This window comes from Salvelinus namaycush, chromosome 28 (genome assembly GCF_016432855.1).
Source record: "Salvelinus namaycush isolate Seneca chromosome 28, SaNama_1.0, whole genome shotgun sequence".
NCBI lineage: Eukaryota > Metazoa > Chordata > Actinopteri > Salmoniformes > Salmonidae > Salvelinus > Salvelinus namaycush.
In genome coordinates, this window is record NC_052334.1 from 12,253,522 (window position 1) to 12,281,505 (window position 27,984).

General features: G+C 42.6%; 2 protein-coding genes and 1 long non-coding RNA gene across 3 annotated transcripts; 1 reads left to right on the top strand and 2 right to left on the bottom strand.

The window, feature by feature from the left end:
• Positions 1-6,294: 6,294 nt before the first annotated feature.
• LOC120023427 (complement component C1q receptor-like) lies at positions 6,295-8,172 on the top strand. Its single transcript, XM_038967442.1, has one exon. The coding sequence runs from the start codon at positions 6,398-6,400 to the stop codon at positions 7,607-7,609; it is 1,212 nt and encodes a 403-aa protein (XP_038823370.1). The 5' UTR covers positions 6,295-6,397; the 3' UTR covers positions 7,610-8,172.
• Positions 8,173-12,478: 4,306 nt separating this feature from the next.
• On the bottom strand, positions 12,479-13,585 carry LOC120023728 (somatostatin receptor type 1-like). The gene has a single exon (XM_038967799.1). The coding sequence runs from the start codon at positions 13,583-13,585 to the stop codon at positions 12,479-12,481; it is 1,107 nt and encodes a 368-aa protein (XP_038823727.1).
• Positions 13,586-19,494: 5,909 nt separating this feature from the next.
• On the bottom strand, positions 19,495-23,668 carry LOC120023104. Its single transcript, XR_005472670.1, has 4 exons — positions 23,594-23,668; positions 20,579-20,675; positions 20,188-20,302; positions 19,495-19,898 (listed from the first exon to the last, which is right to left on the bottom strand). It is a non-coding gene; the product is annotated as an uncharacterized LOC120023104 (long non-coding RNA).
• Positions 23,669-27,984: the final 4,316 nt, after the last annotated feature.

Here is a 27,984-nt window from a genome sequence, read left to right on the forward strand (position 1 = left end):
GGTAGAAGTTGGCTAGCTGGCTAGCTAGCAGTGTTGACAACGTTAGAAGATTCGATAATTCGATAATAATCTAAACTACACAATTATCTTTGATACAAAGACGGCTATGTAGCTAGCTAAGAAAAAAGTGCTAAGATCAAACAAATCAAACCGTTGTACTGTGATGAAATGAAATTAAATGTAATACTACCTGTAATACTACCTGTGGAGCGAAATGCGAAAAGTATGGTTCCCAATCAGAGACAACGATAGACAGCTGTTCCTGATTGAGAACCATACCCGGCCAAAATATAGAAATAGAAAATCATAGAAACACAAAACATAGAATGCCCACCCCAACTCACGCCCTGACCAAACCAAAATAGAGACATAAAAAGGATCTCTAAGGTCAGGGCGTGACAGTACCCCCACCCAAAGGTGCGGACTCCGGCCGCAAAACCTAAACCTATAGGGGAGGGTCTGGGTGGGCATCTAACCACGGCGGCGGCTCAGGTGCGGGACGTAGACCCCGCTCCACTGCGGGGTCTACGTCCCTGCGGGGTCTACGTCTGGTGCGGGGACCCTCGCCGCCGACCCTGGACTGGGGACCCTCGTAATGGGCCCCGGACTGGGGACCCTCGTAATGGGCCCCGGACTGGGGACCCTCGTAATGGGCCCCGGACTGGGGACCCTCGTAATGGGCCCCAGACTGGGGACCCTCGTAGTGGGCCCCGGACTGGGCACCCTCGTTGCGGGCCCCGGACTGGGCAGCCTCGCTGCGGGCCTCGGACTGGGCACCCACGCTGTGGGCCCCGGACTGGGCACCCTCGCTGCGGGCCCCGGACTGGGCACCCTCGCTGCGGGCCCCGGATAGGGCACCCTCGCTGAGGGCTCCGGACTGGAGGCCGTCGCTGGAGGCTCCGGACTGGAGAACGTCGCTAGAGGCTCCGAACTGGAGAACGTCGCTGGAGGCTCCGGACTGTAGAACATCGCTGGAGGCTCCGGACTGGAGGCCGTCATTGGAGGCTCCGGACTGGAGGCCGTCGCTGGAGGCTCCGGACTGGAGTCCGTCTCTAGAGGCTCCTGGCTGGAGACCGTCTCTGGAGACTCCGGGCTGGAGAATGTCTCTGGAGGCTCCGGGCTGGAGAACGTCTCTGGATGCGGACTGGAGACCGTCTCTGGAGTGGAGAGACAGGCCGAACAAAAACAAACACTACAAAAACAAACCGTGAAGCTACAGGCTATGTGCCCTAAACAAAAGTCAACTTCCCACAAAGACAGGTGGAAAAAAGAGCTACCTAAGTATGGTTCCAAATCAGAGACAACGATAGACAGCTGTCCCTGATTGAGAACCATACCCGGCCAAAATATAGAAATAGAAAATCATAGAAACACAAAACATAGAATGCCCACCCCAACTCACGCCCTGACCAAACCAAAATAGAGACATAAAAATGATCTCTAAGGTCAGGGCGTGACAACACACACATCGAACCATGTCATCATGTTCATAAAGAGTACATTATTTCTCTCTTCCATTTGTATAGAATATTTCATATTTGCAGTGACTTCTTGAGAGTAAATGTCAGGGACTTATTGGGAGTAAATGTCAGGGACTTATTGAGAGTAAATGTCAGGGACTTATTGAGAGTAAATGTCAGGAACTTATTGAGAGTAAATGTCAGGGACTTATTGAGAGTAAATGTCAGGGACTTATTGAGAGTAAATGTCAGGGACTTATTGAGAGTAAATGTCAGGGACTTATTAAGAGTAAATGTCAGGGACTTATTAAGAGTAAATGTCAGGGACTTATTAAGAGTAAATGTCAGGGACTTATTGAGAGTAAATGTCAGGGACTTATTGAGAGTAAATGTCAGGGACTTATTGAGAGAAAATGTCAGGGATCTTGGGACCACAAGGTATTGATGGGCTCAGTGTGAATTCATCTCTACAGTGCCTTTAGAAAGTATTCATACCCCTTGACTTATTCTACATTTTGTTGTGTTACAGCCTGAATTCAAAATGGATTAAAACCTCAAAGTGTAAGATAATATACGGAATTGGTTTAAGATGGTCATACCATGGATCTTTTAGCTATTTGATTTGGAATTTTAGGACCCCTTTAGGTATCCCCAAAAAATATAAAAATATAATTTGATAAAATATTGAATTTGGCCTTTACTACTATAGCCTATTGAAACACATTGAATAACACATTCATAAAAAATAAATCATCAGGAATAACGTTTTGAAGTGTCTGTCCGAAAATCTAGGAGATGTAAGAAAGCTAAGGAAATATTTGTGTTTTTTTGGACACATATTTAACCCCTTATTTTTGTTGGCACAAAACTCCCGTTCCTCCAAACTTCCATTAATTTGAATGGGTTACCTTCAGACGAGTCCCGTGACACTTCTGTAGATCGTAGAGAAAAATGGGGAACAACATGGTGTTTGTGAGAGTCTCCCCTTTCGACATATTAGTTTGTAGCCCAAACGGTTCAGACACTAGAGACAGAAGTTGGCACATCAGCGTTATCGATTTTCAGGATGTCTCTAGCTGAAACTGATTTTGATGGGGATTTTTTCATTATTCTACTCAGATTAACACAAGGGTTGACCAACTTGTTTTCAGGTTGTTTATGCTTCTTTATTTTTACCCATCTACCAACAGGTGCCCTTCTTTGCGAGGCATTGGAAAACCTCCCTGGTCTTTGTGGTTGAATCTGTGTTTTTGAAATTCACTGCTCGACTGAGGGACCTTAGATAATTGTATGTGTGGGGTACAGAGATGAGGTAGTCATAAAAAAATCATGTTAAGCACTATTATCGCACACAGAGTCAATGCAACTTATTATGTGACTTGTTAAGCACATTTTTACTCCTGAACGTATTTAGGCTTGCTATAACAAAGGGAATAATTATTGTCTCAAGACATTTGAGCTTTTCATTTTTAATTCATTTGTAAAAATGTCTAAAACATAATTCCACTTTCACATTATGGGGTATTGTGTTTAGGCCAGTGACCAAAAATCTAAGTTTAATTCATTTTAAATTCAGGCTATAACACAACAAGATGTGGAAAAAGTAAAGGGGTGTGAATACTTTCTGAAGGCTCTGTATGTATAATGACTGGGCTGCCTCCCACCCTCCCACACAATATATCCATCTTCATGTATCACTGGATATCTATTCATACTTAGAGAGGCCCTGCAGGACCTCACCACAATCAGCCTTCACACAGCCGACTGTCAGGCTGTCCTACTATAGACTCTATAGATAGTGTTGGAAGAAAAATATACTATTTTTCCTATAAAATCTTATTTGAAAGGTTCAGTTGGCCGTGAAATTCATTCATTGCTGTATGTTTGGCAGATGGCATAATACTTCCTATTCATTCTGAATAGAAAGCTGTTTTTGATGGACATTGACATTAAAAGCTTATGGTCCGTCAAAAGAATGTTATCAATATATTCGTTTTTCGACAGGTAGCTTAGAATCACTGAATACATTTTTTTTTTGTCATTTCACAACCCGTTTGTATCAGTCAGGGCGGTTTGTGGGAGAGATGCATAAAGCCTCCATGTTGGTACACACCACCCACCCAGCACATCACAGCAAAGTTTCACTGTGTTACATAAGGAGAGTTATGCCTGACTAACTGACTGACTGAGCAAAACACTTAATTTACAATTCAGGACATGCAGAGGGGTAATTCAAATTGAAAAAGGCACCGTGGCAACAATGTTATAAGACTGTCATCAGGCCCTAATATATCATTAGAAATCATAGCAAAGGAAAATGGATGACAGGGTAGAGGAAATAAGTTAGTGCATCGAGAACGGTTGTGTTTACATTGATGAGGTACGACAGGAAACTGAAGGGAGGCACAGTAGTTTAAGAACAAACTAAACTGAGGAGGAAAACAAGCAGACTAAATCTTTAACAGTGTTCATGGGGGGTACTAAAAAATAGGTGGACAGTTTGGAGCAACCATCAAGTGTACTGTATGTTTTCTTGAATAAACATTGAAAAATGAAACAACCTGAAAACAAATTGGTACTGTGGTACTGAATAATTCAACCACTCAGTCAGAGTTTTCATACTTCTTGCGAAGTGAGTTTGTGTTTATACAGGACCTCCCGCCCCCACCTACCGTCAACCAATCATGCAAATGCGAGGCTTTAAGGAGCCCTCTGCATTGTTGCAAAATTTGAGAGGTGCACAGCGATGCGGTAAGGAGCTTGATTTGGCCTCTGCATGCCTCTGGAGGCTCCGCAATTGCGTCACACTCTCCATACGAAGCCTCCGACCACATTTCCAGATCAAGCATACATTGGCTTTTAGGATGATAAGATGAAGCACATTGCACTGACACTCAATACTCCAAAGGTTGTTATTGGTATTGTACAAAAGCGCTCAGTGGCGCAGCATACTGCTGAGAAGGAACTTGTTGACTCTCTCAATGGCACAAACTTGTCACTAATTATCAGGACTGCCCAGATAGTCTCATTCACACCTTTTGTATTTAAATCCTGGCAAGCAATTCCTACATTTCCAGTTGTGTGCGTTCAAGTTAAGAGTAAGTTTGTTTCCTATTTTCCATGTTTATTGTAGTTACCTAACAATGTCATTTTCATCATTTGAGATATGTTTTAATAGCTTTATCCTTATCAACATGACCTTTTATGTTATGGACCTGACATGATGCCTCTCCTTTGTTGCAGAATCACACACCTTTACCATATCCAACCACCGGTCCTCTCTGTCGTCTGCTTGCTCTCTGACATGAGCAGAGTACACCTGGTGACATCTATCCAACCAGTTAAATATCTTGGGTTCCTTTTTCATGGTCCTTCGACCGGATTATGTTTAGTAGTGGTACCGTGGCAGATTTCCATCCACCACGGCAGAGACAGTTGCCTCCTCACCTGAAGGACTGTGTGGTTGGTCACTGTAGGGAGTGGGAATGCAAATGATGATACAAATCCTCTACCCACAATCCTTTGCAATCACACTGAAACCATACAGTCTGGGGTACAATACAGGGTTGTTTATTTCTTCTGTCTTAAATGGAAAGCATTCATTAAAACATGAGTAGAGTTCACATACATTTTCACAGTAAGTAGACAAAAGGAAGTGTGACTTCACTCCCTTGTTCCTTTGTTCTCTGATGGCTTTTGGGGGGGGACTTCTTTTCCTGTGCACTTAGAATTCCATTTCCTTTGGTTCCCCGACCCCGGACCCTTCCCTCTGTGTCCCTTGGATTGCTCCTGTCTGAGATGTGCTGTGGACAAGGTCCTCTCCTGTCTGAGATGTGCTGTGGACAAGGTCCTCACCTGTCTGAGATGTGCTGTGGACAAGGTCCTCTCCTGTCTGAGATGTGCTGTGGACAAGGTCCTCTCCTGTCTGAGTTGTGCTGTGGACAAGGTCCTCTCCTGTCTGAATTGTGCTGTGGACAAGGTCCTCTCCTGTCTGAGATGTGCTGTGGACAAGGTCCTCTCCTGTCTGAGATGTGCTGTGGACAAGGTCCTCTCCTATCTGAGTTGTAGAAATGCACTCCACCTCAGCCTCTCTTCCTGCCATTCTCTGGCACTTCCCCAGGAAGCATCTGCTTTTCTCTGACAAAGAAACACTGCCGCAGAACCTAAATAATAGTAATTTACTTAGTAGACAATGAATACTCTGTATATCCCAAATGGGGTCCCCACTGAATGCCTCACTAAGTCAAGTTGCTATACAATGACACAATGACTTTCTGAGTTTCGTGTTTTAGGGTTGATAAAAATCAAAGCACACATTAGCGAGGATCTATTCCCTGAGGGAATTAATCATAAGTCTGCTTTTTATCATCACATCCTGATACCAGGACAGTATCAGCAGGCTGGCATATCCTCTCACAAGTTTCAAGTTGGATCTCAGCACCTATTTGTGACACTGGTTCTTTTCTTTATTTTGCAAGCCTTTTCTGTGAAGGAAAACTTCCTGCATCTCCCACAACAAAAAGTGAAGCTCGCCTGGTGATCTCATGGGGAAATATTATCAAAGCGCTAAATCATTTAAATTACTGGAGTTATTATGCTGATATGACTAGAGTACATTAGTGTATTTTTCTCACAACTCATCTGCCAGTCCTTGAATCTTAGGCTGCTGTATACTTTTATGACAACGATAATGTGTTTAAAAGTTGCTAATGTTTGGATGTGCCACCACCCCCTCTGCAGAGGAAGTGGATGGATGTATCAAGTCTAAGCACGCTTCCTGTGCTTGTTGTCTTGGGAGGACCTCTCAGGGTAAGCTAAGAAAGTAGCAGGAAAATTTGCATCGTCAGCCAGTCCATTACAGGGGAGGCTAGCAGGAGGACCATCATCAGTCTGACTGAGCACCACTGTCATCAGATCGATTGGTGCAAGCGGGGAGAATGGAGTACTACTGGATATGCCTGTGGAGCGTCTTGGGGGTGGGTCTGTGTGTTCCTGATGATGAACACTATACTCTTCATATGAATCCTCTCAACTTCGACAAAGCTTTAGAAGCCTGTCTGCCTGCCAGTTTCCTAACTAAAGTGGCCAGTATGGAGGAAGCCACGAAGATTTTGAAAGTCATCGCGAACATGCCATCCACAGAAGGTACATTTGAGTTTTGGGTGGGTTTGAGGAAAGAAAAGTTGGATTGTGTGAAAAATGACACACCTCTGAAAGGTTTTAAATGGACAGTGGATAGCAGCAGTGACACAAAACTGGATCAGTGGAAGTCTTTGCCCATACCAACCTGCACGGTTATACACTGTGTATTTCTCTCAGGTGAGTTTAATGGAACTGAGATAGTGAACTGGGGGTTTGTTCCCAGTACCTGTAAGACAAATCGTCCATTCATTTGTAAACAACGTGATGAAAATATGCCTTTCATGGACCAGTGTCTTACCCCACACATACTGGAGGCCCGACCACTCAGGCCAGACCCAAATAATCCTCATAAACTGGATCTAGAATGTTTGTCTGGGCAATTGTTTAAACTGACTTGCTCTGCAACAACTCTGAAATGGAAACGTGATGATGGATCGGCTATAGATGGCATTTGTGCTTCGTGCAAAGCAGGTTATGTGAGAGATGGGTCTGGAAACTGTGTGGACAATGATGAATGCAGAGATCAGCCCTGCAAAGGCCAGTGTGTCAACACTGAGGGTTCTTACCTCTGTAAATGCCGTGATAAAAATGGAAATCTTCAAGACGAGGGCTCAGTGTCATGCAATGAACTACCAGTAGCTACCTTTACTCCTGAAGGAAGTGACACCTATTTGGTCCAAGACCACACTCCCACTCCCAAGCCAACAATTCAGGAGGGGTCTCTTATCATCTTTCTGCCAGACCAACCTACTCCCACTTCCCCTACAGATGACATTGAGATAGTGGACAAGAGTGGAGAACAAGCCAAAATCTTCATAACTGTGCTGATAGCAGTGATGACCTTGGTCGTTCTGGTGGTCGTGGTGTTGGCTACTGTGAAGTGCTGTCTCAGGAGGCGATCGCAGAAACTGGCCATGAACACTGCAGAGAAAATGGCAGTAAAGAGGGCAGAGGCCTCGAAGGAAAAATACTCCCTGGAAAACACAAATGAGAAGGAGGCAACTTAAGCAGAAGTGTGAACGGAGGTCACAGCAGACTCAGACAACCTGAAGATTTAAACTGACAATATATAAGACTTATTTCAGTTCATACTCATCACTACCTTACAGTTAGTTGTCAATAAGCACTTGAATAACATTTCTTCATAGAAAGGATTGACCACTACTTAGACAATACAATGTTAATTTTCACTGCAGTAGTGAAAATGAAAGCTTTGGATATTATTTTATTTTGAGGATGTGTATGTGGGCTCACATTTCTTCATAGTATTTGCTAGGCCTTTATGTTTATTTAGTTGTTGTTTAGTTGTATATACTGTATGTGGTTTGTGTGTATATATAAGGCATCATGTAACATATGAAGATGAATTTGATGCTTCAGTATTTTGGAAGTTTCTAGTCCTGATATAAAGGATCACAGTCTCTGCCCATGGCTTAAAATGTTGAGCCCATATTAACCTAGCTAGTTCTTTCTCAGTTCAAAAGAAAGAGCCTATCTTGTCAATAGATCAACTGATTTTAAAAGCAATGATTTTATTATAATCGAAAATAAAGGTTGAATGAATTATGAGCAAACAGACACTATGGGTAGGTTTATCTTCTAGCCTACAGAAGCCCGAGTAAATATGCACCAAAGAGAGGACTGCTGATAAGAGATGACTTGGCTGCTCTATCCGGACCAGGATGTGGTCGTTTTGCCAATGGTAAACAAGTTTTCCTGTTGCTGTCTGCCTGAGAGATGTAAAAGCAAAAATCACTGCTGCTGTTTTAACTTGAACTTACACAATGAATAATGAATCATAGAGACTGAGCATAAATCTCAACTTAAACTCTGCATCAATCTCCTTTTACTCTTCAAGAAATCTGGAATAAATTAATCATAGGCAGCAGGGTTCAACACTTTTTTGTATGTGCTCACACCAGAGGTGGGACCAAGTCACTATTATTCAAGTCACAAGCAAGTCTCAAGTCACAAGGTCCGAGTTTCAAATAGAATGGGTCAAGTCTTGAATCAAGTCCAAGTCATACATTTTAAGAGCAAGTCACAAGTTCAAGTCAAGTGGAAAAAATCGATACATGCAACTACAAATCGAGACCGTGGGACTAAACGTTCTATCTGATATTTTTGTCAAAAATGAGTTAGTCAGATATAATACATCTTTAAATGGTTCTTCATATGTCTGTGAAATTAGAAGTACATTTTAAGTGAAAGAAATGAAAAACTAGATAGTTCTATTGGCATTAACCCATTAGAACTTGGCACTATAAAGTTATATCTGCAATACAATCACAAGCCTGAACAAATCTAGACGAACCAATCACAAGACGTCTTTGCCATCTCACTCTAAGTATGGTCTAGGCCAGTGGTTCCCAACCTTTTTCACTTACTGTACCGCCAACTAAATTTTGCTCTGCCGGAGTACCCCAGAAGTACCCCCTCATGTGTCTTTTACCAGTTGGCCTACTGTAGGGGTACTTGAGTCTTCTCAAGTACCCCCTGTGGATAGACCAAGTACATACAGAGGTCCTAGTACCCCTGGTTCGGAACCACTGGTCTAGGCTAATCTAGCCAGCAATAATGGCACACAAGGAACAAAAAAACACTGTCATAAATCTTAAAGTAATGATGTTGTCACCATCATCAACTAAGTAAAATACATATGCCTAAAGCCAACAAATAAAAACAGTTGAAAGTATCCTGATAAATGCCAGTTCGTTCAATCACATTAATCTCTCTTCTCCGCCTATCTGCCTGCCTTTCTATCTGTCTTGACTTGAGCTATTGCTAGTGAAGTTCAACATCTTATTAAATCTTCACAGGGTCTGCCCCAAAGCTGTCCCTAACGAACTTGTCACATTGTATCAACTAGCCCAGTGATTGCTTACCAGGGATATAGGAGAGACTAAACCCTCTTGCTTCGCCTCTTCCTCTCTGCTGAAACTATATCACTGGAGAAAGCATTCGAGCGAACGAAACAGAGCCCCTCTATGCGTGCCCATGTAACTGATGCTGTCAGTACAGAAATAGTATGACATGCTATCAGTGGCGATTTTAGCATGTAAATGTTGGTGGGGCAAACAAAAATATTTTTTTTTAGATGCATGCCAGCAAAGCCACTACACAATACTAAACAATAATTCCACTATAATGGTTACAAATGGTGCATACAAACTAATAGGGCTTACATAAAGCTGTCCTTACCACTGCTACACCTGGCTATCAGTGGAGCCTTGTCTGGCAGCGAAACAGTTCATTCAGCCTCATTTACTGCCTTTAAAAAAAACATAGCTGATATGCCTGACTTGCTAAACAAATATGGTTTCTACTGACAGCTGAGATGTACAAACTATGGCATAAGGGGAAGAGGAGCGGATAAGAGGCAATCCGTATTTTTGATTAAGACATTAATGAGCGACCTAGGATGGACGTAGTCAATATAACTATTTGTTCAGCACTTTTGAAATGTATGGTGATAGAATTCAGAACATGGGCCGTTCTTACAGTATTCTCCCTGTACACCAAGTCAGAACTGTTACAATATTTGACGATGACATTTCTCTACAACTGGCTATTGGCTACATGTGCCCCACCAAGTTAGAACAGTAGGCTAATTATGAGGGGAAAAGGGACCAAATTATTTAGGTAAGGCACATGGTCTACTAACAGCTTACTACACAACATTCTGTAGCTAAGAAGGTAATACTATCTCCCTAGCATATTACATAATTTATGCAGCAGCATACAAAACATTTTTGGACTTGTCGTGCTGTGCTCACTTGAACAAGAAGGTGGCCCTCTTGTGGGCTCTAGAAAGTTGGATGACAGTTCAAAATTATTTTCCGTATTTTCACAATTGGAGTTCGTTTTTTCAGAGTTTCCAGTTGTCTTGAACTCACTGAAGTCTGAGATTTCCCAGGTCCGAATTTCCAGTTTTGAACTCGGCAGAAGTCATGCCGGATTAATAGCATGGCCAATGTATTCAAACTTTTCTGGCCCATGGTGTTACCCCCTTTTTCAGGGGTAGTTACAATCTTGTCTCATCACTGCAATTCCCCTATTGACTCGGCGAAGGTCGAGAACCAAGCCGCACTGCTTCTTGACACACCGAAGTCGACCGACTGGCCCACCACAAGGAGTCGCTAGACCATGATGAGACAAGGACATCCCAGCCGGCCAAACCCTCCCCTAACCCGGATGACGCTGGGACAATTGTGCACCGTCCCATGGGTCTCCCGGGCGCAGCCGGTTATGATACAGCCTGGGATCGAACCCGGGGCTGCAGTGGCGCCTTAGCACTCATTGTTGAATTTGCGATTTCCAACTTGTTGTGTAATGTTTATGTCAAACGGCTGATGAGCACCGTTACGTTTTATCTATAATTTCTATTCATATGACAAGGATTGAAAGGATTTGCCAGTAGATTGTTGACTTGATGCATGATGATGATTGCTTGTCTAGCCTGCTAGCTAAGATGTTGAAAGTATGACGTTGACATGATAAATCCAATCAAAGCTAAGGTAGATATGACATGATTTGACGTCATTTTATCTGTGGCCAATGACCTTGAGCCTTCTTGGATGGGCACTTCTAATGTAAGTCTATGGCAGCACCTAGGGGGCTTGAATTTTCGAGCTCCAGCCGTAGATTTTGTGGTGAGGTAGTGTCCCCATGAATGACAGAATACTGAGCCAATCATGGCGCAACTAGAGAACATTACCAACCCCTACTCTCCATATTTTCCGCTGGCTGACCCACTACCACAAAAAGCACTGAGCTAGGCTGAAACACGTGCATTTTGGAGCTGCCTTACTCAAGAAAGCAAAAAAAGAGACCATGTTTGTATGCAGCTTTATTAACGCAACATTTTTTTTACATTGTTTGCAAACGGATATGTCACACCTATTGATGCCAAAATAACATGCAAAACTGAAAATATATATTTTTTCTAAACAGGTGGGGCTCAAAACAGATGGAGCTCTGCCCCACCTGCCATGAATGACGCATCTCCACTGGATAATATTAACTTAGGCAGGCTACTCTATTTTTGCCTAGCAAAACCGGAGAAAATTAAACAAGCGATTTCTGGTCACTAATCTGGATGTGTGAGCCCATCTTTGCGCGCCAATGGTAATGACTGGTCAACAGTCAAGATGCACAACTTTTTGGTTCTGAAGCATAGTTTAGAATGTTTTAGAAACAACCATTTGTTGCAATGCTGTAGGCCTATCATGTTAGTGACCAGATCAAATAAGCAAAGGTATTGTTATAAAATTAAAATGGCAGGCTACATGTAGCCTATTAAAATATGTATTAAAAAAATATACATATTTTCCCATTCAGCTTTCGCACTAGCGACCCCCGAAAATATTCTCACTGCGCTAGCTCATCCGACCTGTGTTGATTGACAGTTGGTCCAATCAGAGAGAGTGCCGAGTGTGCGTTTCGAGTCAAGTCTCAAGTTATTTTATTTTCTATCAAGTCGAGTCTCAGGTGATCAAATGTGTGACTCAAGTCAGACTCGAGTCCAAGTCTTGTGACTCGAGTCCACACTCTGGCTCACACAGTGGAAATAGTATAACTACACTGCACACCGGCAGCCTCTAGTAGTGCCAGTCTGTTTCTGCTCTGTAGGCTACTTGTCATAATTGGAGGACTTTTACGCACAGTGCCACCTGGATCCATATTGCAATGATTCAAACAATAATAAGACATTCTGATTAGTCAACTTTTTAATTGAGTTCATATAAATAGTTGCAAGTAAACCAAACTAATAAATACCGAAGTAACAGCCTAGTAGGCCTAATGAACAAAACACTCAGTGGTCAAATTTATGATTTTGTTCATATCGTTTCATCACTTTATGTCCATATGCTAGGTTACAGTGTCGTTGTCCTCGAAGTGCAGATTCCATTTCTATAAGTGCTGTCACATTCCATGTTGTCTGGTTGAAATTCATCCGCACTGTAACCACGACTTTTCAGAGCCGTGGCATAGTAATCTATTGGTTCCTCCGTTGCATTGTCCATCCACCGCAAGCACCAAATTCTTTGGAACGAACGTTTGAAATTGTCTGATAAAAATCCATACAGTATAGGGTTGGCGCAGCTGTTTGCGTACCCCAAAATCACTGCGAGTTGCATGAATGTCGCGTTATGGTGCTTCACAAAGACATTAACGAGCTGTACAATGTGAAAGGGCATCCAACAGATGACAAACACGGTCACCACCATCAACACCATCAGAGTGATCTTTCTCTCCGATTTCTTACGCTGCTGCCAGCCTGCCTTCATTGCCACCACTCTCATCTTGGCGATGATGAGGATGTAACACATACAGATAGCAATGACTGGGAACAGAAAGCCCATGAGAAAGGCATAAATCACAAACACAGCCATCCACTGGTTCACTGGCTCTGGCATCTGAATGTTGCAAGCGAGCGAACCGTCCAAGTTTGGAACGGTCGTGGAAAATATAATAATGGGTAAAATTACCAGGATAGAAAACATCCAAACCCCAAAGTTGACTATTTTAGCTATTGTGGGCCTCCGGTACCGGGAGGCTTTGATGGGGTGTACAACCGCAATATATCGGTCTATGCTAAGTACAGTTAGGCAGTAAATACTCGTAAACATATTAATAGCATCAACACTCAGAACAAGTCGGCAGAGAAGGGAGCCGAAAGGCCAGTGATGAAGGAGTGAAGATGTCACCAAGAAGGGGACACTCAGCATAAGTAACTCGTCCGCGATGGCCAAATTCAGAATGTAAATATTTGTTGCCGTTTTCATTTTGGCATATCTAAAAATGACATAGATAACCATAGAGTTCCCGCACAGTCCGACCAAACAGACAACCGAGTAAATGAAGGAGATGAGGATAGCGCTGCCGTGAGACTCGTTGTCCGTTCCGTTCCCAGACGAGTTGTTAATTAGGGAAAAAACGTCCTCCAGTGTTAGATTCCTGATAGAGCTGTTGATGAGCATTTTGGCAGTTTTTTCTAAAAAAAAAAGTATGTCTTAAATAACCCTTCTCAAACAGTACTGTCCAGAGAACCCATCTCCTCACGGCAGTTGATCGATGGTACAGCGCGCAGACGTTGCGTTTCAGGACCATGGATAGCTACGAATGTTGTAGTCATTTGAGAGACGCAGCTTCAGACGTTGTAAAATTACGTTGCGGTGGGGCCTAGGCTAGGTCCTAATCGATATACACCACTGTAATCTGAAATAGAAATGTCGTTGAACGTCAAAACACACATTCAATTTCAACTGATTGATTGGTAAATTGCTGCAGAGCCGACGCACAATAGTTTTCGTCGTATCAGCAATTTTACAATTTCATTAAAACACACAGTCAACACAATTGGACATTTATGAGACTAATACAACTGCATAAATTGTGTTTTGTCATATTGTGATATTTATCATCTTTAATTTAATAATCTTCCTTGGATTTTCATCTTAAAATGACAATCAAAAAGCATACCTGGCATGTGTAGGCAACAGAGCACAAAGATCGTCTTTATTTTGAAATAAGTGAGCTGTCATACCAACTATAATTATTACAGACGACACAATCACAAATAATATCCACATCAGGTGGGAATGTCACTGAGAATTTCAAATAAGTCCCAGTGTTATTTTTTAATTTATGTTTAATTAGTAAAGTCAATCGTCATATTCAAATCACAGTATGGTACAAAAACATATTAGAGATTCACTCTAGAGCCGGGGTAGGAAACCCTGATCCTGTAGTGCTGCATGCGCTTCATGTTTTTGATTAAAACCGACCTGGAAGACCAGGTGTGTTGAAATTAGTCAATCACTGAGCTGATTAATTATCTCAGTGGGTCGGGTATGGTGCAAAATCGTGCAGTACTTGCGACACTCCCTGCTCTAGAGACTGAAAATCTAAGTAAATACAGTTTCATGAGGAAAGCCAAATGCAATATCTGTGTTGACAAAGTTGGATAGGCGAGCAGTTTCTGGGTCTTATGTGACAACTTTTAATCTATCAGAACTGGCCAAATGACATTAGATTCTACCCACTGGGCACAAACTGGTATGCTTTTTTTCACCAAACTTTTAATCTAAATCCAATGACATGGTTCAATTGTTGTTGATTTCACGTTGAATTCAAGTTTAACTCAATCAGAAGTAAATCAAAACGAGGAACTGAGGTCTGTGCCCAGTGGGCAGTAAACAGACTAAATTAAACATAAGTAGTGTTTGGTGAGCAATAACTAAACTAAAACATTTTAGATTTCCTCAGCTCAAGAGAGAAAGGCCTTTGACTTAATTGTATAATTCTAAGGGCTCATGAAGTTGAAGTTGATTGAAGTAAAATAAACATGTTCCATTAGAATGCAACAAACAATGTTGGATTGGAAAACAGAAGAATTGCCTCAATAAGAAACACTGCATTCAGCTGGGTCAGCCATATCATTTTTGCTAGAATTGTTTTGAGAGAATGATTGTCCTTGAAATGCAACAAGCCACACACACACACAGTCTCAGTATGTGAGTGGAACAGATGGTTGTGTTCACACTCCTATCTCCCTCCTGGATGCACGCCGGTTCATTTGGCAGGTGTTTTTCATACTCCATAGGTCTCCCACTCATCTCTCTAGCTCCTGTTTTATAAAGACTGACTCAACTGATTTGGATGGGCAAGAAATAAACCAGTTATTTCACTGGGAAAGAGCTCCAAAGCCAGAGAAATACAATATTTGTTTGTTGGGAACTGCAAACTGTTTCCAATGACTCAATGGGGATTCATGAAGGTAGATCTTGAACTTGGCACAAAAATATTTTTTTCAAAACAACCACAGTAAATGCACCAGCACTTAAGATATGATTGCACATCACATGACTCTTGAAACACTCAAATGCAATGTCATGAAAGTTACATTAAACACATGACAAAAAAAAAAGATTCCTATGTATCAATTTTGATTGACAGTATCTTTACTGTCAACCATTATGTCAGGTTCAGACCTACTGGTTGAGTGATTTAACAGGCCTAAACACATCAAGTACTTAATACAAACACTTTGATTTGAGTAGCATCATATGAAGACAGACTGTACAGTACCACTACTATGGGGATGGCTCATCTCAGCCCTCAGGTGCCTCTCTGAGTTCAACTTCTGTTCTGTAGTCCTCCACCGCTTGTAGACCAGGGCATCGTTGGGCCGGAGGAGAAGAGACATACACACAGAGTAAAACCAAGACCAGACAGTTTGAGGCTGTCTATTCATAGCTAACTATAGTTTTTAAAGTCATAACACTTGGATTCTCCACATACACCTTATGAATGGGCTTGGTCTATGCTAAAACAATCAAATTAAATATGATTCAGTTCCATGCAACTATCAACAATACAATCAAGTCTGAAAAAGCACCTAAACACATTCATTCATTAAATTAGTGGAACTGAATTACAATAAATGTACAAAATATTGGTATCAGACAGAGACCCAACAGCAGTGTATGAAACATAGCAGCCCTGCTGACAGAACAACAGGATGGCTGTCATAGCACCTGGCCTGCCGGGTCACACATTCATCACCCATGTTTAATTAAAATCCTTGGCCACAATTGGTGAATCTAATCTGGCAGACCAATCACAAGTCATTAGGGAAATAAGGCTCATTGGCTGGAGCATGGAGCCTGCAATGGCAGAGTTCTGGGTTTGGAGCATGGAGCCTGCAATGGCAGAGTTCTGGGTTTGGAGCATGGAGCCTGCAATGGCAGAGTTCTGGGTTTGGAGCATGGAGCCTGCAATGGCAGAGTTCTGGGTTTGGAGCATGGAGCCTGCAATGGCAGAGTTCTGGGTTTGAAGCACGGAGCCTGGAATGGCAGAGTTCTGGGTTTGGAGCACGGAGCCTGGAATGGCAGACTTCTGGGTTTGGAGCACGGAGCCTGGAATGGCAGACTTCTGGGTTTGAAGCACGGAGCCTGGAATGGCAGAGTTCTGGGTTTGAAGCACGGAGCCTGGAATGGCAGAGTTCTGGGTTTGAAGCACGGAGCCTGGAATGGCAGAGTTCTGGGTTTGAAGCACGGAGCCTGGAATGGCAGAGTTCTGGGTTTGATTCATTACCACATTGCCTACAACGCAACAATACAATGCACTGAACCACATATCCTTAAGACAGATTGATTTAACAGACCTAAACACAAACTACTTATTAAAAAAAGTTTACAATACAACCATCTTACCTTGTAACTTATGACAAATCTCTGTACAATACCTGGTGCACAGTGGACTGAGAAACTACTGAACAGTGAACACATTGAGTAGCAACTCGCATGCCCCGCCCACCTGAGGATCTCTCCTTTTCAGCCATTTATTTGGGTGCAAAATCCACTTGTCACTTAAATCTCGCTGGATTGATTGCTTTCATTTTACTCTTGACAGTGTCTCACACTCATGCATGTGCACTTTTTTTTTTCCTCTAACGTAAACGTTTGTAGTGACACTCCTGCGAGGGGACTGTGGTTCGTATGTTAGTCACATGTGATATCTCAAACAGTGCTGGCCAGATTTTGACAAAACTTCAGTGAATGATGCTTCTTGCCATAGTGATCTGACATTTACAAAATGACACTTATTGGCCCATGGCGAGTTAACTGAAATGTTTTAGTCAAACATGATGTCTCAATTGGCTCAAAGGGGACGCGATATCTCAATTGGCTCAATGGGGGGCGCTGCATCATTCGTGGGGACAACATGTTTACTGTTGCCTTGTTCATGTATGCAGTAGCCTACACCCAGTGTATACAGGCTTTTTCCATGACAGACTGACCAGTTGAAAGCTATGATCGCTTTTTAAATCCATTTCAATCAGTGTAGATGAAGGCGAGGAGACATTAAAGAATGATTTTAACCTTAAGACATGGATTGTGTATGTGTGCCATTGAGGGTGAATGGGCAAGACAAAATATTTAAGTGCCTTTGAACGGGGTATGGTAATAGGTTCCAGGCAAACTGGGTTGTGTCAAGAACTGCAACGCTGCTGAGTTTCATGCTCAAAAGTTTCCTGTGTATATCAAGAATGGCCAACCACCTACTTCCGGTGACGATCAGCAGCTAACTAAAGAGTCTGTGTAGCTCCAACCCCATTTTAACTCATTATTCAACCCCTAGTAACACATTTGAACTAATTATCCAAGATATCGGTTACATGGAAAATGACTTCCAAATGCACAAAAGCAGACACTTTTGACGAAAACACAAATGTCGTCTCTACCTGCACCTGCTGCTAGCAAGGAAAATGGCAGAGAAGAACAGCCTGATGACCCAGTTCTAAAGGAGATTTGCAAAATGAACAAAAATCTTGAAGAGAAAATTGCCAAAGTGGGCGAAGATGTGGCTGAAATAAAACATACAGTGGGCGCACTGAAAACAAAAGTGGACACTCGACAACCAAGTTAAACGCAGAAGAGAGGATATGATAGAAAAATCCATTTACATTTTGGTCTTTTAGCAGACGCTCTTATCCAGGCAACTTACAGTTAGTGCATTCATATTAATATAGCTAGGTGGGACAACCACATCTCAGTCATATAGTAAGTACATTTTTTCTTCAATAAAGTAGCTGTCGGTAAAGTCGCCGCTAGTAGAAAAAAAGTTAAGTGTGACTGTTAGATAATCGGGGCCTCCCTGGGTGCACCTTTTTGTTTTTGCCCTAGCGCTACACAGCTGACTCAAATAACCAACTCATCATCAAGCTTTGATTATTTGAATCAGTTGTGTAGTGCTAGGGCCAAAACCAAAACGTGCACCCAGGCCCGAGTTTGGGAAACCCTGAGTTAATGGATGAAACATGTCAAGGTATGGTAACCCATAACATAGCAACAACATAGCAACAGCAACCTGCTTGCCTTCATCTGAGTCTTGCCCAGCAGAATGAAGATGGGATGTGAGGGTCGGTTGTTGGTGGCTGCCTCTAGACAGGCAATGGCTTTGGCATCATTCCCCAGGAAAGACTGGACTGCAGCCTGCTGGATAGGAAATGACCCCAAAGCTGGTGGTGGGGAAGGGCCAATATAAATATCACAGTCTGTTTGGTCCGTATAAGACAGTTGTTGAGTCCTAAACGGCCCCCTATTCACTATATACTGTAGTGCATTACTTTTGACTAGAGCCCTATGGGCTCTGATCATAAGTAGTGCACTATGTAGGGATTAGGATATCATTTTGGACACACAGTGAGTTCTGCCATATAGCGTCTGTCTGAGAGATAGCAATGGCTTGTCAGTCAGGGAGCTCATATTGTGCTTCCTTTATGCATAGAATATTTGTACCTTTGTTCATCTTAGCAGTGTATTTGATACAAAATGTGGTCAGGTCAAACTGTTCCATGTCACACATATACTGTCCTCTGGAACAGAGAGAGCATGTACTCTAAAATAATGGTTGAAGTCACTTCTATAGACTTACAGTAAACTCAAGCCTGGTACAGTATCTTACTTGAGAAATATAACATTTATACAACAAAAAGACACCTGTAAGTCAAGGACAATCGTTTTTATGTATGTGACAGAAAGGTCCTTTACCTCATGATATAGAAGTGTTGTGCACCTGGTTTCATGTGAGTTGTAAGATTTTCTCTCTTCAGATCATTGACCTGTTTAGATACAAATAAGATGCAGTACATGAACCACAAATGTAAAATAAGTTTATAAATCAAAAAACATGGTGACGTGATCGTGTTTACATTGTGATGGGCTTGGGTCCAGCAGATGTATTTCTTTTTTTAAATTGAACCTTTATTTAACTAGGCAAGCCAGTTAAGAACAAATTCTTATTTACAATGATGGCCTAGAAACAGTGGGTTAACTGCCTTGTTCAGGCGCAGAACAACTGATTTTTACCTTGTCAGCTCGGGGATTCGATCCACCAACCTTTCGTTACTGGCCCAACGCTCTAACCACTAGGCTACCTGTATCCTCTGATGTAGGTGGGGTCCACCCTTAAGGCATTGCTGAACATTCTGATGGCTACATAATTCTGACCCATCTTCAGCAGGGTGGGAAATGAACACAAGCCACTAGCCAAATGCTGGTAGATTTTGGCATTGGCTGGTACATTAATATTTATTTTAGTGTGTGTTTCAGCTCTAGAAGAAACAATCTGAACGCTACAGAGGTGAAAGCGGGACGGGGTACAGCATAGAAGAAAAAATGGGCCTGGAAAAAAATTGGGGGGGCTGGTAAAATGTGAGTATCCACCAACCACTGCGGATATTTTCCCACCCTGATCTTCAGCAAGCCAGGTTCACGTGGGCCAGTGCTACAGACATGAGAGAAACAAGAAATCATCATAAAGAGAAAAATATTGAACAAAGTGTAATTTCTCAATCTCCATCTCCAAGGTATTCTACAACATTCTCATTACCAGTCATTACACTTCAAGCAAGATTCTAGTTCTAAACATGAAACATTCTTATACATCGTGGAACTCTTATTCGCTCCAACACCCCCCCCCCCCCTCTCTCCCCTCTCTCTTACTCAAAGCCCCGTTGCTCTTTTCAGAAGAAAGGATCCAGACTCTGTCACAGCGAGAGGCCCAGTGGTATTACCTGTCGAGTTTGATCCCGCTTCAAAGTCGGACATGGCTTGTTGCCACTGCCGTTTCTCAGTGTAGAGCAGGCCCCAGGAAGGCACTCAGGTTCCCATGGCTGTCATTGTTGAGCACTGGTGGCACACAATTAAATAGAACACTGTATCTCTGTAGTGCTCACAGTACTGTATAACATAACACTTCAGTTCAGCACACAAAGGAACATATAATAATAGCCTAAAAAGCTCAGATTGTGGGGGTTACTGTAAGATAATATCGCTACTACTTTTCAAGTCAGCATATATTTTAATTAAAGATATTTATAGTCTGAAATGGGGGGTGAGCGTTGGGAATTACATAACATTTACATTTGGGTAGGGGGGGTGGGGGGTACTGAACACCACACTGACCAATGAGTTGGTTGGCTCCATCTCTGTCAGGTCACAGGCTGATTCCTTCAGGTCCTGCAGATCACCATAGAGCTCCTCACTGGTCATTCCGGATTGCCTAAGTAACAAACACCATAGAAACACAGCAGTAGGATATATAGGGTGAGATCACATTGGTGAGGTATGGTTAACTGGTTAATCTCTTTGCAGTATAGTAAATGAAGGCGTGCCCTGTGTGGATGTGACTGAGTCTGATGTAAAGGACTGTGTGACCCCTCCCTAAGGACTCAGCCTGCCTGGCTGACTGGCAAAGGATCACTGGATATTACGTAGAGAAGTTTTTTCCCAAAACAATTATCCACTAGGTGGCACCAAACACATTTGCAACTCATTAGATTCAGCAGGTTGCTTGAAAGATGTTGCTCTAACGTAAGGCACAATTATACATTCACTGAACACTAACTACTCAACACTGTTGAATCTCTCAATATATTGTTTTGCTTGTTTTAAAGGAGTCATTTAATTGGTTTAAATTAGTTCCCTCAACTTCCCTGTCCTAAAGTGTGTTTCTCATCTGTGTTCCAACGAGCTGAAGATATTCTGGCACCCAGTGCCTCCCAAATTCAGCTGCTTTCATGCCTTCATCAAACACAAACTCTTTCCAGGTAGTGTAGTACTGAGCCAAGTTCCAGGTAGTGTAGTACTGAGCCAAGTACCAGGTAGTGTAGTACTGAGCCAAGTTCCAGGTAGTGTAGTACTGAGCCAAGTACCAGGTAGTGTAGTACTGAGCCAAGTTCCAGGTAGTGTAGTACTGAGCCAAGTTCCAGGTAGTGTAGTACTGAGCCAAGTACCAGGTAGTGTAGTACTGAGCCAAGTACCAGGTAGTGTATTACTGAGCCAAGTACCAGGTAGTGTATTACTGAGCCAAGTACCAGGTAGTGTATTACTGAGCCAAGTACCAGGTAGTGTAGTACTGAGCCAAGTACCAGGTAGTGTAGTACTGAGCCAAGTACTAGGTAGTGTAGTACTGAGCCAAGTACCAGGTAGTGTTGTACTGAGCCTCTGATGTTTACAGATGGACAGGCTACTTCCCTGCCAGACACAGTCAGTCCACTGGAACAGTTACAGGCAGACTTAACTGCAGAAATCTCCATCTGTTCAGTGTTTTAGTTGAGACGTGATGGGGAACATTGGAGATGCTCTTTGATCATTACATTACGCCTTACTACTCTGACAGTTAGATGACATTTACAAGGACAAATTGATCATGCCATTTTAACCTAGTGAAATAGAATATTTTTGAATATCAAATATCTTTGATATATCTGGAATAGAGCTTTGAGTCCTAGAAATGGCAAATTGCAATTTAAAGGTATATTTTTTTTACATGTTGTAATGATACTCCTGACATGCAAAGTTTGTATATATGAAGTCAAGTGCAGAAGGTAGTGGGAGAGAAAGTGGAGAGGATGACCAAATCTTTAAAAATATAAATATACACACACACAGTTGAAGTCGGAAGTTTACATACACCTTAACCAAATACATTTAAACTCAGTTTTTCACAATTCCTGACATTTAATCCTAGTAAAAATTCCCTGTCTTTGGTCAGTTAGGATCACCACTTTCCTTTAAGAATGTGAAATGTCAGAATAATAGTAGAGAATGATTTATTTCAGCTTAAATTTCTTTCATCACATTCCCAGTGGGTCAGAAGTTTACATACACTCAATTAGTATTTGGTAGCATTGCCTTTAAATTGTTTAACTTGGGTCAAACGTTTCAGGTAGCCTTCCACAAGCTGCCCACAATAAGTTGGGTGAATTTTGGCCCATTCCTCCTGACAGAGCTGGTGTAACTGAGTCAGGTTTGTAGGCCTCCATGCTCGCACACGCTTTTTCAGTTCAGCCCACAAATTTCCTATAGGTTTGAGGTCAGGGCTTTGTGATGACCACTCCAATACCTTGACTTTGTTGTCCTTAAGCCATTTTGCCGCAACTTTGGAAGTATGCTTGGGGTCATTGTCCATTTGGAAGACCCATTTGTGACCGAGCTTTAACTTCCTGACTGATGTCTTGAGATGTTGCTTCAAGATATCCACATAATTTTCCTTCGTCATGATGCCATCTATTTTGTGAAGTGCACTAGTCCCTCCTGCAGCAAAGCACCCCCACAACATGATGCTGCCACCCCCTTGCTTCACGATTGGTATGGTGTCCGGCTTGCAAGCCTCCCCCTTTTTCCTCCAAACATAACGATGGTCATTATGACCAACAGTTCTATTTTGATTCATCGGACCAGAAGACATTTCTCCAAAAAGTACAATCTTTGTCCCCATGTGCAGTTGCAAACCGTAGTCTGGCTTTTTTATGGCGGTTTTGGAGCAGTGGCTTCTTCCTTGCTGAGCGGCCTTTCAGGTTATGTCGATATAGAACTCGTTTTACTGTGGATATAGATACTTTTGTACCTGTTTCGTCCAGCATCTTCACAAGGTCCTTTACTGTTGTTCTGGGATTGATTTGCACTTTTCGCACCAAGGTATGTTCATCTCTAGGAGACAGAACGCGCCTCCTTCCTGAGCGGTATGACGGCTGCGTGGTCCAATGGTGTTTATACTTGCGTACTATTGTTTTGTACAGATGAACGTGGTAACTTCAGGCGTTTGGAAATTGCGCCCAAGGATGAACCAGACTTGTGGAGGTCTACAATTTTTGTGGAGGTCTTGGCTGATTTCTTTTGATTTTCCCATGATGTCAAGCAAAGAGGCACTGAGTTTGAAGGTAGGCCTTGAAATACATCCACAGGTACACCTCCAACTGACGTCAATTAGCCTATCAGAAGCTTCTAAAGTCATGCCATTTTCTGGAATGTTCCAAGCTGTTTAAAGGCACAGTCAACTTAGTGTATGTAAACTTCCGACTTCAACTATATATATATATATATATATATCACTTAAATTCCACATTTAGCTATAACATCCAAGTTTTGGACAGAAAACATCCTATGAAGCAGAGCCTAGGAGAGATTTAATTGTACCTGTGTCTGTCAGGCTGGGTAGGAATGTGTTGTAGTGCTACCCTCTGTTGGTGAAACAGTGGTGGTGCAGTGAGTTGACTGGAGGTGTGACAGACCAGGGAAGTCAGCTCCAGAGGCAGGGCCTGGCTGACTGCGGTTGTACAAAGATGGTGAATGGTATTGTATTAATTTGCACTGTGGGAGAGCAATACAACAGTAATGAGTAAAATGTTGTGATATGCTTACTTAGCCAGTCTGTTCGTGTCATCATCCAACTCCTTGTCACTGGCTTGACAATGACAACAATTGAGTTGGCAATAGCATAAATACATCTAGGACCAAGCTAATGCTTACTTGCCTGTATATCTAAATTGAACATAATTTCTGACATCTGTACCTAGTCTGTAATGACACAGGTCATATAACACACCATTTTATCATGTAAGGTAAAGGGATTATGTAAATGTAGCTTTGAACCAAAACCCCACTGGTTTGTTACATTGAATAATGTCAATGATTCAACAACAATCCACATATTTGAAACCTCTACAATCCATACGGTGGTCTTGTGACTTGTCCCAACAGATGAAACATTCTCTGTTGCGTAAGCAGATGAGCTGGAGGTGTATTTGCTCAGATCATCCCTGCCATAACTTCTCATCACTCTTTGAACTTGCGACTCTGTGTGGCCGTTTAGTGCTGGGAGGGAAAGGTCTGGCCTCCATCCACCACTTGACTAGGGCTTCTAACCTGACAGACACTGGACAATTTATTGGAGGATAGCATGTTCACTACGGCCTGCCACTCCTGAGATGAATCATCTCTCTGGAACTCTGGGGTAGGTAGGTATGCCTCAGCTCAGTGAGCGGAGCAAAAAACCTGTAAGGTCAACCAGAGTCATTCGCCTTGTTTTCAATGAAATGAGAATTCTATAACTGTGGATTGGAGCCAACCTGAGCGCTGCCTGTCTTTAGACTTGCTGTCGATCTAACTCTAATCCATCTACCATTGGCAGACAGGCAGGCTGGCAGCCTGGCCCCCTTATAAAGCCTCCCATCCATATCCAGCAGAAACCTTTCAGTGAACCAAAGCTCTGAAACCCCTACCTAATTAAATGGCACTTGTTTTGGTATAAAAAAAAAATCATGAATGGGGAAAGGAGGGAGTGGAAAGGGAGTGAGTGGCACAATTCCAACTCTGCGCTTGCAATAGGAGGCAGTAAATCTGGTATCTTTGGGTGAGTAAGCAGTCAGTGATAAGGAAGTGTGTGGGTGCACTAGGCACCAGACAGACTGAGAGCAGTCGTAAGAGAGTGTTAGGCCGGGAGCATAATAATTAATCTCTTTGTCAATGGGTCTCTGAGAATGGGGTGGAGGAGTTTTGATGATAGCCTAGTCACTTCGCTTATAGACTCCCTGGAACTGAGTTTACCTCCGTCCAAGACCATCCCCGCCCCAGCCATTAAAGTCAAGGTTGCAGATGGTTACCATGATAGTGAGTTGAAGAGGTCGTTGGGAAACGACTTCCTACAACACAAGCAGCAGTCACGGCTACCTATAACTAGCCTATGACAGGGTTGCAAGCAACCTGATTTTATTTTTTTTACTACAGTTCTGTGTTGGTGGAAGCTAACACAGGCTAGGTCTGTGTTGCATCACTTCATGTTGTATCCCATGTGTTACACACACTTGTAATAGTAGTAGTTTAACCTCAATGATCACACTCAAAATCTGTTTGTAACAACAACTCACAACTCTCATGATCAACCAGACAGACAGGGAATACAAGAGTATTATGGTGCTTTGGGGCCCATGTTGCTACAAGTGAAAGGCCTTGATTGGTTTTATTTTGTAAATACACCCTCGTTGGTCTCTGAGAAGGAGCTATGGCATCTCTTCGAGCTGTCATTACATCTGTATAAGTCACCTTTGACAGAAGAAAATACTAAACTGATAGTACAGTTGAAGTGTTGATCAGGGTAGAACACCTACTGAACTAAAAACAATGACAACCAAATAAATCCAAGTAGTACCTTCTGTGGGAGAGCAGAGGCCATAGAGCAGTTGTTGTTGTCGGTCTGTCACTCTCAGACAGTGAGTCGGCCATCTTGTAGACCCCTGATTCTCTCAGTGAGTCGGCCATCTTGTAGACCCCTGATTCTCTCAGTGAGTCGGCCATCTTGTAGACCCCTGATTCTCTCAGACAGTGAGCCAGCCATCTTGTAGACCCGATGTGACTTTAGGGAACTCAACAGGTCTTGGAGGGGTTGGTGTCTCCCTCTTAACCCACAACATCCGCTGTGGAACCGGGGACATCTGAGGAGTACTCTGGAAAATCAGCATAAGATGTCTGTTAACTATCATACAAACATTATACAACCTTAATAACAGAAAGCTCAACACTTAAAATGTTCTCAAATGCTCTGAGAGGCAATTTTTCAATGTCACAAGCCAAGGCAAGTCAAATGCGATAAATCTAAATACACTGCCTGTAGTCTCTCCATGACCTGTTTGTACAGGGCTAATATTATCTTCTATCTCCTGTTCTGAATCCTCCGATTTTGATTGCGCTGTTTTCGCTTCCTTTAAAAAATGATTGAAAACAAAAACTGATCATTAAATAATAAAGTGTAATTGTTATGAGCATTTTAGACCTTTTTAAAATAACTAATACAATTATTATTATTATGTAACTATCACTGGGCTTATTTAATATCTCTACCAAAAGTATGAAGGTCACCTTTTAGTTTTTGTGACAATTCAGCATATTCTCAATTGTTAACCTATTGTTATCCTATTGTCACCTAATTGTCTGCATTGTAGCTGTCCCCCACATAGAAATAGAATGAATTCATTCTATGGTCCCCCAGCACTCTCCCCTTCAGCCCCTTGATCATCTTGTCTGAGGCGGACGACATATCACTGCCTTCTCTCTGTAGGGAAGCAATAATCTCATCCACCATCCTCTCTCTGCCTCTGCCAAGCCCCATAGCCGTGGCCACTGACTCCTCTGGGTCTTCTGCTGGGAGTCTGTGTCCTCCTGGCTCTCTTCCTCAGCCCCTATGATCCCCCGGGCCTCATGAAGCTGCTCTGTTGTGAACTTGACAGTACAGATGCTGTTGTCAGTGGAAGTCCTTGGTGTAGGTGTAGACCTATCTTTCGGTTTCCTAATTTTCTTTTTTTTGATCTTCCGCAGAGGAGCTCCCGTGGGATTGGTCGGAACCCGAGTCCTCACTGTTCCTTCTCTCATCCGTGCTGTCCAAGCTCAGAGCCTGACATCTGCTGAGGAAGTTTGATCTCCGGACGCGCCTCTCAGCCGCATCCTTCTCCAAGATAGACACCTGCTCTGACTCCTTCTTGCTCTTGTATATACACATCCTGGTCCCTGTTGTTGGCCTCTGGTCCTGGGCTTTTAAGGAGACTGTGGCCTCATGGACATGGACACCACTTTGGTAGTGCCTGCTAGCTGAGGTATGGCCGGCTTCGAGGCAGGTTTGTGCTCTGGAGGACACAGTACCAAATGAACTGAATCAATAGCATTGCTGACATCTCTCTCTCTCCACTGATTCCTTACATGTGTGTTATCCCTTGACTCTTGCTCACCTCTGACTTCCTTTAAGGGATGTCTGGTAGTAGTGCGCTCTGTGGTAAGGTTGCAGGTGGGGATTGTAGCAGATCTGCATGGAACTCCAACGTCTGACCCTGCAGACATTGTTGAGGTCTTGTTTTGGGGTGCGTCCGACGTCCCTCTAGCCTCTTCTATCAGTCCTCATGACTCCAGTGTGTGGGGAGAGTCTGCTGGCTGGGCTATTGTGCTGTCGTTGCGTGGGAGTTGAAAAACAGCTGATTCATTTTTAGGAAGTCACACTGGGACTCTTGCGTAGAGCCTCTAACTCTTCCTTCAGCTTCAGCTCCTCTGTGGCTCCGATCTTCTTATTTCTCAGTATGTTGCCCTGTGTCTAACATGACCAAGTGTTGGAAAGTGAAACATGTAAAAAAAAAAAAAAGTACAGTACTGAAGATGAAATATTTTTCAATGGGTGATAATGAAACATCAATTAAAATGAGTTAAAAAAAACAGCAATAATAAAATAATCTAAAATGATTGGTATATCTCTGTCACTAATTATGCTTCTTCTCTATGGGATTACTCAATAATTGATGATCAAGCTGTTGATGTTAAGATTGTTGTTACTGTGCTACAAAGTAGGAGCACTGTCAGCCTAATGTTAGTAAAACGTTTACTGTTGACAGGAGAACAAGAGGAGACAATAGGACGAGGTGGATCATTTTATAATAAGGCCGTTTAATCACATGTAAAGATATCTTAGTAAAATCTTGCAGCAAGGCTCTTTCTGTCTGATTCTTATTGAATCGTCCGGAAAAGAGATAGTTTCAAGAACCGTACAGTAT

Bases quoted from the DNA above. Each gene is read 5' to 3' on its own strand.
- LOC120023427 (XM_038967442.1), top strand. From the start codon at position 6,398: ATGGAGTACTACTGGATATGCCTGTGGAGCGTCTTGGGGGTGGGTCTG.
- LOC120023728 (XM_038967799.1), bottom strand. From the start codon at position 13,585: ATGCTCATCAACAGCTCTATCAGGAATCTAACACTGGAGGACGTTTTT.